Here is a 12,959-nt window from a genome sequence, read left to right on the forward strand (position 1 = left end):
TCCTCCTCCACGGCGGGCGGCCTTCACGCGCTTCCTCCCTCCTTCCCCTGGTGTCACTCCGCACCCGCGCCCTCTCCTCCCTCCCCTCCCTTCTCCTCCCCGCCCCGCCGCGCCGCGCCGCTTATAGCCCGGCGCGCGGCTGCTGGGCGCAGACTGCTTGGGCAGCCAGAGTGGAGGCGGCGCGGCGGTGGCGCTGCGGAGACCGGGTCCAGACGCCAGGCGGCCGCCGGCGCGCACAGCGCTTCCTCGCTCCCTCGCTCCCTCCCCGGAGTGCACTGCCCGCCTCCTCGCGCGGCGCCGGCAGCCGCAGGCTCGCTCCCCCTTCCCGAGACGCGCTCCCGGAGACGCTCCGCGGGTCGCGGGCAGAGGCCGCGGCGTGGGAGTCAAGAGGCGCTGCCCTCTTCCCGGCTGGCGCCCCATGCGCGCTCCTTTCGCCCGGGCTGTCGCCGCCGCTCCCCGGGGCTGAGACGTCCGCCTCGTCGCCTCCTGCCTGGTGACTTAGGCGAGAACCCATCTGGTTGTGCGCCGACGCCGGTCGCCTCTGCTGTAAGTTTCCTCCGCTGCCCCGGACCTGTTGCGGGCGCCGCGGCTTTGCGGGGCTGCTCGGCCTGCGGGGGTGCGTTCGCCCCGGAGCCCGGAACTCCGACTTGGGAGGAGGTGGGGGAACTGTTCTTGGGGAGGAGACCTCGGGAGCCGCTGCTGCCCTTCCATAGCGTGCAGACGCTGGCCATCGCCGGAGGGGCCTCCTCTCGTCCGCGGCCCCCCGGGACGAGCTGCTGGGGATCCGAGAGCCCGGCCAGGGTAGTATCTGTCTCCTTCCTCCGCCCGAAGCGGCGCTTCCCTCGGGGTGGGTGTCGCTCTGCCTGGCACCGCGCAGCCCCTAGGGCCGAGCAAGTTGCACCCTACCCGGCACAGGGGAGCGCTGGGGCCACACGCACGCACCCTTCGTCAGGGCATGTTCACTGCGGCGGAATGTCTGTAGGGAATGAATGAAAACTTCCTGAACAATTAATTTCCTCTCATGCAGGTATTTGGCCTTCAGTGTAATATTCTGAGTTTCGAAGGATAGGAATTGGTGGGCGTGGTGGGGACGAACCATGAAACTTGTTCAGGATGCAATTTCGTGTTGCCCTCTCAGGTGTGGCCAGCGCGTTAAAGAGCGTTGCAAGTGTTCTAGGCGGCTGTATGGTCGATTGTTTTTCTCGTTGACAGTGTCTTTCTAAAGTTCCATTGTATCAGTAAGGTAAATGCCCGAGAAAATCTGCCTAGTTTCTCCTTTGAGTGCGTTGAGAACAGGTTCAAAATCTTAGGAGATGTGACGGGATGCAAAGTGTTGGAAGCAGAGGGCTTGGGTAAAGAGCATTAAGTGAACTGAACTTACTGTAACTAGGAGTCCTTTTGATGTTCACGGTAATAGCAGCCCTTTTCTCTCTCTCCTTTGTAGATGCAGGTTAAGTATATGTGTGCAGTTTTTTGTTTTTTTTTTTTTTTTTTTTTTTTTTTGGCTACTTACTTGGCATGCAAATATTATTTCTCTGGGGGCTTAAAAATGCCAGAAGGATGATTCATTTTCTGTTGAAGGTATGTTTAGTGACTGCATAAATGGCTTCTGCTGATATTTTGATGTTTGCATAATTTTCAACCAGAAAGCAGGTCGTTTCCCTTGGGTCTTTAAGTTTACCTTTTATTTTAAGCAAATATTGCTGTAAGAGTGTTGGATTTTGACTGTGACATGCTTCTCCATCTGGATGGTAGCCAAGATGACAGGCTAGCCTCTTCCTTCTGGTTTTGTGGGCCAACTTGGAAAATGCAGGAGCATAAACATAGAATGCATAGGGATGCAGATCCTATATCCTAAGGCCTTCTAAACAAACTGTTTTCTTAAGTGTAAGCCTCCTGAATGTTGTTTTACACTCTCTGAAATCTAATGCTCAGGGAAACACGTTCTGGGTCCGGGTGTGATCTCCACTCGGTGTGATGGCACTGTGGTGCTTACATACCTTGTGCAGGCAGTCTCATTCTCCAGTTACGGCTGTATTCGCTCTTAGCTTGAGAGAAGGCAGCTTTTGAGGGTGCTTTCGAAGCATTAGCTTAAAAAAAGAACTACTGATTTGATTTGGCATGTTTGTAAGTTTCTATGTAAGGCATAGGAATATTCATACTATGTTGTTTTTTTTTTTTCCCTCATATTATCTTTTGAGGTTTAAGCTTAAAATCGTGCTCCAAGTACTTGGGACTGGATGTACGAATTCACAACTGTAATGGTAGAGCATCAGAGATGTTAGGCTCTCCGGAGCACTGGGCGTTGGTTAAAAGGGACCAGACTGTAGAGGCTTTCCTGAGGTAAGAGTGATGTGTGGCTCCTGAGTCCTAGCCTAAGTCACCATGGACACTAGTGTTGTCTTCCGAACAACAGAACCCTAGGACTTTGTTACTAACTTTCTTCCGCTAAGCTGTTTACTCTTGATGAAAAGTTACAATCCCAAAATGAAGGAAAACAAGTTGCCTCACCTAACGGCCACCTGTGTGTCAAGGGCAAATCTGGTGGTGCCTTTGCTGTTTGCTGTGCTGTGGCCACAGCTGCTCAGGAAATCCAGCTTGGATTTCCCGTGCATCTGTGGTACATCATGCATTTGCATGTATTAATAATTACTGCAATATAAACCAAAACAGTAGATATCCAGTGGTTGAAGGAAACAAGGAGGCGGTAGGTTTCAGCTCTATGCTGTGAGAACTAGCTGTTCTGGGTTTGTAACAGATACTGTAACTCACACAGTTAACGCTCTTGGGATAAACAACTTCCTTAAGAATCCTTGGACAGGCAGGTTCTTGAAGGCTTTATTGCTTTGAAATAACAGAAGGATACAGTTTGAAAAAAAAAAAAAAGCATGTGGTTCTGCTTTTGAAGGTAGGTGATAGGTATTTACTATGTCTTTAACCTACAGTTTACCTCCTGAAAAAAGCCAAAGAGAGCATTAGATTTTGCAGTAATTTCACTAATATGGAGGAAAGCATGTCAGCAAATAAATTCTAGGGTGGCCCTCAATTAACAACGGCTGGCAACGCACACACACACACACACACACGTGCACAAGGGCTTTTGATTTAGATAAGGCAGTGTTTGCATTTTGAACTCCTATGCACGTGCCCGTGTTTGCAGGTACATAAGGATGATTCTGGTGATGCACTGTCTAATTGAAAAGAGAGGGATGGATAGATCCTTTGTTCTTGCATCTTGTTTTCTAAGAATTGATATAAAGCAGGAAGAATAGAAAAACAGCAGTCATGGGTATGCTACTCAAAATATTCTTCCTTTTATGTGTGCAAATCCTCATTTTGGAAGCTGTCCAGAGCAAGAAAGATGGGTGGTGATTGTGGCCAGGATCTGTTCTGTGTTTTCACAAAAGCCTGCTCATCGGTACTTGGTCATGTTTATATTGGTGTTCTTTGAGGACCCTGCAGTGGTAGAATTGTCTGGTTGGAAATTACTTGTGACACTTAAAGAAAGATCCAATCATAGTAGAAGTTGGCCTAGGCCTATGATTTTAATGTCACGTTTCCCATTGACTGTGATTCAGAGAGAGACTGGATCTTACTAAAGGAGTTCTTAATGGGATTAATTAATAGGTATTTTGTTTTACACATGGCTTTATGTTGCATAGGGCATAAAAGCTGGTGCCCATCCTGGCGTTACGAGAGCTGGAGGCCCAGCATTTTACGTGGCCTGCGTGAATCAGCTGGACAAGGGACAGGAAGGTGTGAGAGTGAGGCCTGGGTTTTGCTGACTTACATTCTCGAGGACTTCAGTATCCTGAAAGTGGGCAGTCAGGTTTTCCAAGACGAACCTGCTTTCAAGCAGTGGCTCTTTTTTTTTTTTTTTTTTTTTTTAAACAGTGTTCCAGTAGCTCAACAGTGTTCCAGTGAATGCCTTTCCTTCTAGGTGGCCGTCTCTGACGCTGGACAGGAGTGACTGTCCATATTCAGAACAGTGGGCAGTAAGACCAGTGGTGAAGTGTCCTGTTTTCTCTGTTCATGACTCCTTGTTTTGCTTTGGTCTGCTGTTCTGAGCCTCAGGAGCATCGCTGTTCAATGGTCTGTTTTGTTTTGTTTTGTTTTGTTTTTAGGAGTGGAAACAAAATGTCAGTCAGCGTGCATGAGAACCGCAAGTCTAGGGCCAGCAGCGGCTCCATCAACATCTATCTGTTTCACAAGTCTTCCTACGCGGACAGTGTCCTCACGCACTTGAACCTTTTACGCCAGCAGCGCCTCTTCACGGATGTCCTTCTCCATGCTGGAAATAGGACCTTCCCTTGTCACCGGGCCGTGCTGGCCGCGTGCAGCCGCTACTTTGAAGCCATGTTCAGTGGCGGCCTGAAAGAGAGCCAGGACAGTGAGGTCAACTTCGACAACTCCATCCACCCTGAGGTTTTGGAGCTGCTGCTTGACTACGCGTACTCCTCCCGGGTCATCATCAATGAAGAAAATGCGGAATCGCTCCTGGAAGCCGGTGACATGCTGGAGTTTCAGGACATCCGGGATGCATGCGCAGAGTTCCTAGAAAAGAATCTGCACCCCACCAACTGCCTGGGCATGCTGCTGCTCTCCGATGCGCACCAGTGCACTAAGCTGTACGAACTCTCCTGGAGAATGTGTCTCAGCAATTTCCAAACCATCAGGAAGAACGAAGACTTCCTCCAGCTGCCCCAGGACATGGTGGTGCAGCTCTTGTCCAGCGAAGAGCTGGAGACAGAAGATGAAAGGCTTGTGTACGAGTCTGCAATTAACTGGATCAGCTATGACCTGAAGAAACGCTATTGCTACCTCCCAGAGCTGTTGCAGACAGTGAGGCTGGCTCTCCTGCCAGCCATTTATCTCATGGAGAACGTGGCCATGGAGGAACTCATCACCAAGCAGAGAAAGAGCAAGGAGATTGTGGAAGAGGCCATCAGGTGCAAACTGAAAATCCTGCAGAACGACGGCGTGGTAACCAGTCTCTGTGCCCGGCCTCGGAAAACTGGCCATGCCCTCTTCCTCTTGGGGGGCCAGACCTTCATGTGTGACAAGCTGTACCTGGTAGACCAGAAGGCCAAAGAAATAATTCCCAAGGCTGATATCCCCAGCCCAAGAAAAGAGTTCAGTGCATGTGCAATTGGCTGCAAAGTGTACATTACTGGGGGGCGGGGGTCTGAAAACGGGGTCTCGAAAGATGTCTGGGTTTATGATACCCTGCATGAAGAGTGGTCCAAAGCTGCCCCCATGCTGGTGGCCAGGTTTGGCCACGGCTCTGCTGAACTGAAGCACTGCCTGTATGTGGTTGGGGGGCACACGGCTGCGACTGGCTGTCTCCCGGCCTCGCCCTCAGTCTCCCTAAAGCAGGTAGAACACTATGACCCCACAACCAACAAGTGGACCATGGTGGCCCCACTCCGAGAAGGCGTTAGCAACGCCGCGGTAGTGAGTGCCAAACTCAAGTTGTTTGCTTTCGGAGGTACCAGCGTCAGTCATGACAAGCTCCCTAAGGTTCAGTGTTACGATCAGTGTGAAAACAGGTGGACGGTACCCGCCACCTGTCCCCAGCCCTGGCGTTACACAGCGGCCGCTGTGCTGGGTAACCAGATTTTCATTATGGGGGGAGACACAGAGTTCTCCGCCTGCTCTGCTTACAAATTCAACAGCGAGACTTACCAGTGGACCAAGGTGGGAGACGTGACGGCAAAGCGCATGAGCTGCCACGCCGTGGCCTCCGGAAACAAACTCTACGTGGTTGGAGGCTACTTTGGCATTCAGCGATGCAAGACTTTGGACTGCTATGATCCAACGTTAGATGTGTGGAACAGCATAACCACGGTCCCGTACTCGCTGATTCCTACTGCGTTTGTCAGCACCTGGAAACATCTGCCTTCTTAGGCGCGGGACATCGTGAAGGAAGCGAGCGTGAGGTAAGACGTTAAGTCAGTGGTTCTCGGCCTTGACTGAGCCTAGGAACCTCCCAGAGAGCTTTTCAAGAGCTTCCCGTCCCAGAGACTGGATTTCATTTGGTCTGGGTAGGTCCCAGGCCTCAGCACCTTTAGAACGTTTTCTAGTGATTCTAATACACAGCCAGGTTGAGAACCCCTGACCTACGTTAATGATGCCAACCCATGCTCAGTGAGCCCTCCCTGTATGCCTGGAGCCGGGCTGTGTGTTTCACATGGATCATTTCATTTGATCCTGACAACAACCTCGCGAGATACTATTACTAGAGTGTTTTATAGATGAAAACAACTGATGCACACAGAGGTTAAATAAGTAAGTTGCCCAAGGTCATAGAGCTTAGTCTGTGGAGGAGTTGGTCGAGAAAACAACCCAGGCACTCTGGCTCCAGGGTGGAAGCATGTGAGCATCATGCTCAACTGCTTAATAAACTTGAGCTTCAGATTGGTATTACTCCAGGAGATATTTGGTGACGTCCAAACTTAGATTCCTCAAACCCTTTTCTGGAATGAAGTAGGGTGTAAAAAACTGAATGCTTAAATTTATTCGTAGTTCATTCTCTCCAATATTATTTGTTTGCTTATTTAAAACGTCTTTTCCTCAAAAAAAAAAAAAAATAATAGCCCCCTTTAGGCATTTATTAGCTTTAGAGGGAAGTCAAGGTCTATCCTTGTAAAAAAGTTGCACCTGCATTGTATAAATTTGTCTGTGGCGTGGATACACTGAACCATCTAGACCGCCTTATACTGCAGCCTTTCAGAGTTAATCAGACAGGCTGAGCCTATTGTCAGGGCTAACAAAAGTTGTCTTTCCGTGTCATATATCTGAGTCCATAATGGTCGTCTTGTGTACTTAAGAGTATATAATACCCTTGGCTCAAATAATTAATAGGTCTACACAGTTCAGCGTTCGTGAAGCTAATGGCCGCTTTGCTGCCGTTAAGCATCCTTAGTGTTGGCCCCAGGAACCACTTAGGCATGTCTAAGTGTAGCACAGAGTACGTGGACTTTGTTGATTTGTTTTGCTAATTCATGGGCTTGTTCCTAATAGTAAGAGAATAAAATCAAAACTTTGCTTTGGAGGAAGTACAGTGAAAACTGACTCATTCCTTGAAAACTTTTGGCTCTGTTTTCCCTAGTATGTTTCACATTTTTGAAGGGGACTTTCAAAGGGAAAAAAAGGAAATCAAGGAGTCTTTGCGAGCAAAGCAAAGAGGGATTTTGACTCATTTGTCTTTTCTTTCCACATTTCGTACAGCTCGTTTTAAGACACCACTAAAGTTGGCCTCACTTTTACAATTACTCTTTCTTTCTTTTTCATCTCTTCAGTTATCTCTCCAGCCCATTACAGTTAGTAGAATTCTTATAATATAGTGTAACCTTGGAATTAAGTTCGTTCAAAGGAGCTGGAACAGTCAGAAACCTCCTGTGGGGAGCTGGGTTGACAGCGTCCCACACCAAACTGGTTTTTGCAGCCTTGCTGGCATCTCAGTAATCCTAAGTAAACAAATGCTCTGAATGTGGTTATTTCCTCTGCGATATGAGCGCATGACTCAAGTCTAAAGCAGGTTTCAAGAACCTTCTAGGCAAAAGCATCAATTAACAGCACGCTAAGTTCGGTGTTAGTCCAGAACCGAGTTAAGTTTGCATGGGAGAGCCATAAAAATTGCCAGTGATGGTGGTGGCACATCAAAATGATGACTGGTCGATTGGCTGGCATCCTTGGAGCAAGGTAAGGAAACTGAGGCAGGAAGAGGCCACATGTGCATTCTGGCTCTGGCTCTAAGCTGTGGTGTCTAGACCTTTCTGTACTTCGGATCCCTCCTTTGTCAAATGAGTGATTTGAATGAGGCTTCTCCTAGCTCTGTCCCCAGACTTGGGTGAATTGATTAGGGGTGGGGGAAGGGAGAGGAAAAATACCTTGCCCAGTGCCTGGCATATATTAGGTGTTCAATACTCTTAGCTTTGTTTCCTCCTTCAATTTAGACCTTAACTTGTCATGGAATTAGCTTTGTGTGTGGAGTTTGACCATTATCTGATTGGAATGTTTGTACTTCATTTTTGGTGCCTCCTTTCTCAGCCCAGAGTATGTTGGCAAACACTTGAATTCACCCTATCCTGGGTATTTGAACCTAAGCACATACTTCCGGTCCCTGGGAAACGAGCAAATAAAGTGTTAGGTCATATGTGAAACACCTACCTGCCCTTGGTGCTCCCGGCCGGAGTCCAACCCAGAACAACGAAATCTGACAGGGCCCGGTTTGCCTTTTTAAAGGGCAGCGTGAGCCTGCTCAAAGCCACCCTTGCAGTTTCCGATAGGGAGAATGTTGGCTTAAATTTCTCGAGTTTTCTACACACAAGATAGTGTTAAAACACTTAAGCTCCATGGAGTGACTTAAAAGAGGTGCTGTGTAGGTATCAGCCCTAAACTGCCAAAACTTCCGGGACGTCTCTTTGATCTCCAAGTGTAGGTGCTAACCAAATTAATACAGTGTTAACAAGAAGTTTCCCCAGGTCTAAAAGCTCATTCACCAAGGGGATTTTACTCTCCTGCTGCTGTCAGTGGGTGGGAAGGACAAAAAGGAAATTACTTAAAAAAATTTTTTTTTCTTTTAATGTTTATTTATTTTTGAGAGAGACAGAGACAGAATGCGAGTGGGTTAGGAGCACAGAGAGAGGGAGACACAGAATCCGAAGCAGGCTCCAGGCTCCGAGCTGTCAGCACAGAGCCCGACGCGGGGCTCGAACTCATGAGCTGTGAGATCATGACCTGAGCCGAAGTCGGATGCTCAACCGACTGAGCCACCCGGGCGCCCCAGGAAATTACTTTTGATTACTCTCCCGTTTTCATGGTGCTGTGTGGCTCCAGCCTGACACGTGACAGCTTTTGGATTTTGACTTATTTCTTCCTTGTTGAGATATTTCCTTTCCCTTCCCTTTCCCTTTCCCTTCCCCTTCCCCTTCCCCTTCCCTATTTGAGTATGCAGCATCGTGAAGTGTCGTGTTATTACAAGATACATTCTTCTGGCCGAATGTTGATCTATAGGTTACTGGGAGGTGGGGTAGAAGGATGACTCTGTAGTCTAAGGAATGCCTTGAGAGCTTGAATCACGGTTATGAAACTGCCAAAAGAAACAACTAACGAAATGAATCAGACTTCTGAGCACACAAAAGCGAGAAGAATTCAGGGCAAGTAATGAGCAGCCCCTCCTGCGTTCCCTTTGTGTCCACTTTGAGTTCTAGCAGCAGGAATGAGATTCCTCCACTGGTGCTGGAAATGTGCTCTCTGAACAGATAGGGCGAGTGTTTGAGAGACAAAAACCCTGTGCAGAATTTTCCCCGTATCTATAAAATTGGATACAGCGGGTGGGGATGGTGGCTTGTGTGAGGAGAGAGCGGCTCCCGTGCAATGTGCGGCCTCTGTGGTTATGGCACCCTGAATTTATATTCACGCTCGACGTCGGTAGTCTGTAGATCATAAGTGCATACCATAGCTGGCGTCTCCCAAGTGCGGACTGATGAACGTGGAGAATAAACTCCCAGCCTTGGGCTGTGGAGGCCTGGTGTGTTAGTCGTGTGAAAGGAAGCGAGACTGATTTCTGCCGTAATGAATAGCAGAGATGCATTTAAATAAGAGGATTAATATGTCTGCCTTCTATATGGTGAATAAATTGATTTGGGGATCCTTTGTGGGAAATGGGCCAAGGAGGGTTTGCCCAAGAATCTTTTTTGACCCTCGGCCGATCGCTTCACAGTGGCTCTGCTTAACCATGGAGATGAATTATGAATGTTGGAAGCGGAAGGTGGCAACTCATAACAGCACCTGGATATATATAAGTTTGTATTTGAACATACGCAGGTTTAAGGTTTAGTAGAGAAATGAAGATTTTTCTTTGGGCACCGTTGTGTCTGTTCAGCTAGTCTTCCGTATCCGTGCACACCCCATGCATGTGCATCGAAGGCAAGCGCTTTATCTTTGCACACTTGCTACTGAACAAGTACTTAAGACCTTTAGAAGCAATATTGACCGGCTCTGTCCTGATTTTACCTTTTTTGTAGATTTCGAGGCTACTAACAAGAATCCTTTCGTTCCCTCTGTTTTAGCTCGCTCCATCACTTGGCGAGACAAAACCAAGATTTCGACTTTGGAGAGGCCAAACTTAATGAGGAGGAAGAAAAGAAAAAGGAAAAGAAGTTGCTACAAGACTCGATTACAATCCACTGCACCTTGTAAATGCTCTAACTGGACATGAAGGAGGGGGTGGGGGAGGGGGTGGGATTTTCAGTGCAAGTAGCACATGGTTTAAATATGAATGGATGAACCTGTGATCTAGTCCTTGTCTTGTAATTGTGGATTAATGTCAGCGTTAATCAGCCCCTCAAAGGGAGAGAAAAGCCGGGCCTTTTCCCTTGCTGTACCATATTCAGCATTTGATTTCCATGGGCTCCACCATTTATGTGTAAAATTTGAAATGGTTGTCACCTCTCTCCGAGGAGCAAGCTTGAAGCCTCCACACCAGCTGCTGCTGGAGATTGAAAGCCCAACTGTGGGGCCAGGAGGGGAGCTGGCTTGGCTGGCCGCAGAGTGAGGACCCCTGGACTCTCCACTAATCTCTGAGGGGTTGTGCTCCCCAGGAAGGTTCTGAACAATGGGGTCATTGTTGGTAGGCATTTGGTGGATGTTCTTTTCTATTTATAAGTGACTTTAAACTTTCCCTTGGCTGTTAAGAAGTTTGTTATAGATTGAGCTATTTATTGTTTGAGCCTGCATGCTGAAACAGTGCTTAAAATGGTCTTCACGTGTATGGATGTGTGTGGATGGTTGTATGTTTTGCACAATTTTGTGGCTGTTGGTGAAGCGCTTTGCTGCACAAAAATGAAAACTTGGGAGTTACTGTTTGGAGTATAACTGGAGGGTGGGTTGGGAAGGGGGGGGGTTTGTAAATGTCAAGACAGGGAAGGAGTACAAAACAAAAACAAATCACATCGTAGAGGTAGAGGAGGCATGGAGGTCGCTTTTCTTAGACTCACTCACTTTTAATGGTGTTTCGTGGGCCCTACTCATGCTGATGGCTCATGGGGTGAGAGGGAAGGCTTCCTTCTGCCCTGCTCCTTCCCATCCGGTTCACCCACTTCAATCTCAGCTACTGAAATTTGGAAAGGACCAAGTCGCCTCGCGGTTTTTTTTTCTTTGTGTCGTATCCTGAAATCCTGGAAAATGCTATGGCATAGTTTTGTATATAGGGCACAGGTAAAGGCATTGCCCCCGAGTTTATTTATTTCTCTATTTATTACCCTGTGAAAATGCTTTGCCATAACCACAGTTACCAGGAAAAGGCTGAATTGTCAACAGACGTCCGTGAATTTGCTCGCCAGATTCGCTCGACCTGGATGCATTGTTCTCGCTTCTCGCCTTACGACGTCGCAAGCGTTAGAAGTTCTTCAAGACCGCGTTCACGATGGCACGGGGTAGACTTCAGCGCTCACCCTTCGCGAGGTCTCTAAAAGAACTCTTTGGTGTGTAAAAGAGAACATCTGGCAGGGAGACACCAAAGAATGACGAGCAGTGGCCCCCGTTGAGAGGTTTTTTCCGGGATAGGCGGGAATCTGTTGTGAATACATTCTTTGCTAGTTCGAGTGTTTGTTTACTAACCGTGTGCCGTGATAGGTATTAGTGCCGGACCCTGCGAGGCGCTTCCTCAGGGGCGTCGGGGGAAGGCCAGGGGTTGCCAGCCAGCACCGCTTTCATCCGTGTTGCTCACGTTACCGTAGTTTAGAAAATAGAGCTTAGGACCGATAACAACCTTTTACATCGTGAGTGTGTTTGCATTGTCTAGTGACAGATCAACCCTTCGCATTTCTCTTTACCTGGATGCTTTAGACTAACTGTCCCTGTCTGTTCGTGCCACGAGTAAGTGGGCTATCGCTGGACCAAAGGCAATGAGCCGTTGGAATAAAAGCATCCCAGTACTTTTCCAGCAGTCAGCCCCTCGCTCCTAGATGTGTTGCAAGCCATGCAAATGTCTAATTGCACCCTGGCAGCAGAGGGGTGGCGTTTATACTGTAGCTCTTACAGCTCTCCGGTTTATGATGCAAATCTGCCGAGATGTGTGTGTGTCACCGCGTGACTTCTGAAAGAGGGATGAATTTTCTGCAGCTGTTTCAAAGTTGTGGTCTGTCCTTGAATCCTCTATTAATTACTGTGTGTGAGCCAGAGGGAGCCGTGGTCAGGGTGGGCCCCCAGCCTGCAGGGAACTTTCTGGACTCCCGCTCTTTGAATTGATGTAGGCATTTGGGCTCACTACTTGACCATTCTCACCCTGTGAAACGTCCCCCACTTTGAAGCAAACACAATTCACAGCACAGTGCACAAAAACCTTGGCAGAAGACAGAGAAGGTTCTTCTTATTCTGTGGACTGGTTGCTGTGGAAACAGATAACAAAGGGCAGCCTTCCACTTCTGGTATAATTGTGTAGCCCCCTTTTCTCTGGGCTTGACACCTGTCTGAATAAGAGTGATTAGAGCTGAATAATATCCCTCTCTTGGCTGTTGAATATGTGGTTCACGTACAAAACTCCATGTAAGTTGAAGCGAAGTGTTCGTGTTCGTATGTGCTTGGTTGCCACTACTACGTTTTTGAGGTTTCGTAAAACTTGTTATTTTTGTTTTTCACAATGTGAAACTGAAGGTCAAATAAATTATTAGAGTTTTTCTCTTCATTGTGTGTGGGAGTCTTTATTTTAATACAGCAGAACTTAATCTGCGAAAATCTTGTGTCCTTTCTGGCTTAATCAAGATGAGGATCGTTGCGTGTATTTTCTGAAGGCCTTTCTTGCGCCATCTAGTCACGTACAATCAGGAAAGCAGTTTTGCGCATTGAATCATTAAAAATGTTGGCCTTTTCGGATATTTCTTTAAGCGAAGCACACAACACCTCAATTCTGGGTTATTGGTAGCTTAGAATATAAAAAGTCACATACCATGCAA

General features: G+C 47.8%; 1 protein-coding gene across 1 annotated transcript; it reads left to right on the plus strand.

Annotated features, from left to right (window-relative positions):
• Positions 1–433: 433 nt before the first annotated feature.
• ENC1 (ectodermal-neural cortex 1) lies at positions 434–12,691 on the plus strand. The gene is made up of 3 exons (XM_019463021.2): positions 434–546; positions 4,125–5,939; positions 10,077–12,691. Exon 2 carries the CDS (start codon positions 4,138–4,140, stop codon positions 5,905–5,907), a length of 1,770 nt encoding a protein of 589 aa, XP_019318566.1. The 5' UTR covers positions 434–546; positions 4,125–4,137; the 3' UTR covers positions 5,908–5,939; positions 10,077–12,691.
• Positions 12,692–12,959: the final 268 nt, after the last annotated feature.

Source organism: Panthera pardus, unplaced genomic scaffold, assembly GCF_024362965.1.
Source record: "Panthera pardus isolate Hobbes unplaced genomic scaffold, ASM2436296v1 HiC_scaffold_2, whole genome shotgun sequence".
Classification (NCBI taxonomy): Eukaryota; Metazoa; Chordata; class Mammalia; order Carnivora; family Felidae; genus Panthera; species Panthera pardus.